Below are 2,755 nucleotides of genomic sequence, written 5' to 3'. Positions count from 1 at the left end.
TATGTTATATTACATATCTATTATATTGCTTGTTATATTAGCTGGTAATGACATTTATAACTTTTATATAACATTTCTGCAACTATATAACAATTATATTACATTCTGCTTACATGTTATATTCATATTATATATAACTGCAATATACGACAAGTAGGAAATTACAACTAACATGGATGTTACACGCAACGACCATGTTATATTACATGTTACATTTGTTTTATCACGACAATGTTGCTGTTATATATCTGTGTTTGCTGGAATTCTTTATTTGTTAACGATGCAAACGTTAAAACCACCTCGATCATTCCCACCTTTTATTCTGAAATGACGAATAATATTAATCTAGATTTAATTTCTCCTATCTGTTTATTTTTACCGATGTAATTTTAATCGCGATCATGTCTTGATTGTCACAACAAATTTATACATTTTTGTTTATAAAAGTTTTTATTAGTTTATATCAAAGTTTTGTCACAGAGGCATTGTGGAACAAAATCTATAACTTCAAATTACCGTTTGAATGAATGTGAAAATTATAAATAATCTGTACAGTAAAAAAAAAAAAAAAAAAAACATGTAGGGCCGCGATCGTTCCACCTTCCCGATAAATCTCCAGCTTACTCGACGGGTTTATCCATAGGATCCATAGGAACCTTACCAGCGCGAACAACCACTGTTCTTCTATTTCTACATATTCACCCGTTAGACACGACCTACACAATACCGAGAGTGCCGTGTAATATTACATCTTATTAATTAATAAAAGATAATATTATATTATCTTTTGGTTTCTAGTTTCATTTACCGGATAAATAAATAATTTTATTGAAACAACAACGTAAATCAGAGTTCTAACCGTTAGATCAGAGCCTTCCAACTGATCACGTGACCGCATAGAAATCTTATGGCGCAAACGAGTTGGAAGGCTCTGCATTAGACAGATCACCCGATACTTTCATCCGAAGGTGGAACAACCAAAGGTGGTGGTCTTTTTTATGTTAAAAAGAATAAAAAAATTTCCTTTACAAAAAAAGGACACGTGTGTGACTACGTAAAATCGTTTCATTCGGATCTCAATAATATAACTTAAATTACAAGAGGTGACGTAAATTTTTGTGATATTTCCTTATGATATAAAGAGTGTTGTAAGCAATACTGATGAAGGCCCTTCTGCAATAAGTCAGAAGTCAGAAGCAAGAAATTGACCAATCGATTATTCTGCGATTTGGCTGCGATTGGTCCAATTTCTCTGCTTCCGACTTCTGATTGATTACCAAACATCTCGTTGTGGAAGGACCTTGATACAAACAAGCAAAATGTACAAAAGTTATTCCGCATCGGATGAGGAAGGTGTGCTCTCCACGGGTTCTTCAGCGTCGCTCTCCGCATCCGATTGATCTCGTTTCTCTTTCTTCGCCGGTTTCTTCCCGCCGTCTTCGGCGGGTCGTTTCTTCTTCTTCTCATCATCGCTCTCGTCCGCGTCCGAACGTTTCTTTCCGGATTTTTTGCTGCTCTCGTCGCTGCTGCTGTCGTCGTCGCTGATGTACTCCTTGCTCTTGAAAGATGTGCCAGACATTCCCTTAGATCCGGGCGAGCTCTTCGTCGTGTCTTTCTTCTTCTCCGTTTTCTCCTTCTCCGTTTTATCCTTCTTTTCTTTGATGGATTTACTGGCTCCGCTCGCCTCGTATTCCTTCATCGACGCCGCGTATTCTTTTTTAGCTCTGGCAGCTTTCGCTTCCCACTCGGACTTGTCTTTGAGCTCGCGCCACATCTCGCCACCTTTCTTCGCGATTTCCGTAACCGCAATTCCGGGATTGTCCGCTTTAATTTTCTCACGCGCGCCGTTTAGCCAAAGCATGAACGCCGTCGGCGGCCTCTTCGGCTTGTTCGCGTCTCTCTCCTTCTTCGGTTTTCTCGATCTTCGCGGTTTCTCCGAAATCGTTTTCGCCGACTTGGACTTCTTTTCCTTCTTCTCTTTCTTCTCTTTCTTGTGACTGGCCGCGGAAGCGTCCGAACCCTCGTCGCTGTCGGTGGTATTCGGATAGCTGTCGTATTCCTCGGCAACGTCACTTTCCTCCTGATTCGGTTTGAAATCCTCATCGGTCGACGCGTCCTCAGAATCTTGATTGTCATCGAGGTCGCGCTCTTGCGCCTCCGCCTTGACACGCGCCAAGTAAGCATCCGGCTCGTCTTCCTGATCGCTGTCGCTGAAGTCGTCGTTGTAATTCAACTTGTCGGCCTTGCCCCGATTTTTCACACGAAGTTTCTTCGCCGTCATGAAGTCGAACAGTTTGTTGTACTCTTCTTTCTCGATGCTGCTGAAAGTGTGCATCACGCCGCTCGTAAGCTCGACCTCGAAATCGAAGGATCTGGTCGAACCGCCCCCGCGCGCAAAATTCACCGAAGCTATTTCCTCAAAACGAATATGTATCGGCGGTTTGTGGACGTAGATGAAACCTCGTTCGAGCGGATACAACAGTCCCGCCGCTGCTTTGAAAGAACAGCTGATCGCAGGAGCTCCACTGTGACCGACGAAGTGTCCGGGTCCGGTCAGCTTTCGATTGATAATTACTTTCATCACCTAGAATAATTACATAATTAAATATCAGACTTGAAAACAAAACAAAACAAAAAAAAAAAAAAAACAAATCAGACATATTTTCCGCACAACATCCTGCGAACGGCTCTTTAAGACTAATTATTTATTCATTTATTAAGTTTAGATAAACTTCATGAGCCTGAGGAGATCCTC

General features: G+C 41.3%; 1 protein-coding gene across 1 annotated transcript in view; it reads right to left on the bottom strand.

The window, feature by feature from the left end:
- Nucleotides 1-346: 346 nt before the first annotated feature.
- LOC109860566 (FACT complex subunit Ssrp1) overlaps nt 347-2,755 on the bottom strand; it is a 6,390-nt gene continuing 3,981 nt past the window's right edge. The window contains exon 4 of the mRNA XM_020439745.1: nt 347-2,584. Within this exon, the coding sequence (XP_020295334.1) occupies nt 1,331-2,584 (1,254 nt within the window). The 3' untranslated portion in view covers nt 347-1,330. The remainder of the gene's footprint in view (nt 2,585-2,755) is intronic.

Source organism: Pseudomyrmex gracilis, unplaced genomic scaffold (assembly GCF_002006095.1).
Source record: "Pseudomyrmex gracilis isolate BER0280 unplaced genomic scaffold, ASM200609v1 scaffold_412, whole genome shotgun sequence".
NCBI classification, from domain to species: domain Eukaryota; kingdom Metazoa; phylum Arthropoda; class Insecta; order Hymenoptera; family Formicidae; genus Pseudomyrmex; species Pseudomyrmex gracilis.
Note: the sequence above shows the minus strand (reverse complement) of the source record. Positions and strands in the feature narration are given on the sequence as shown.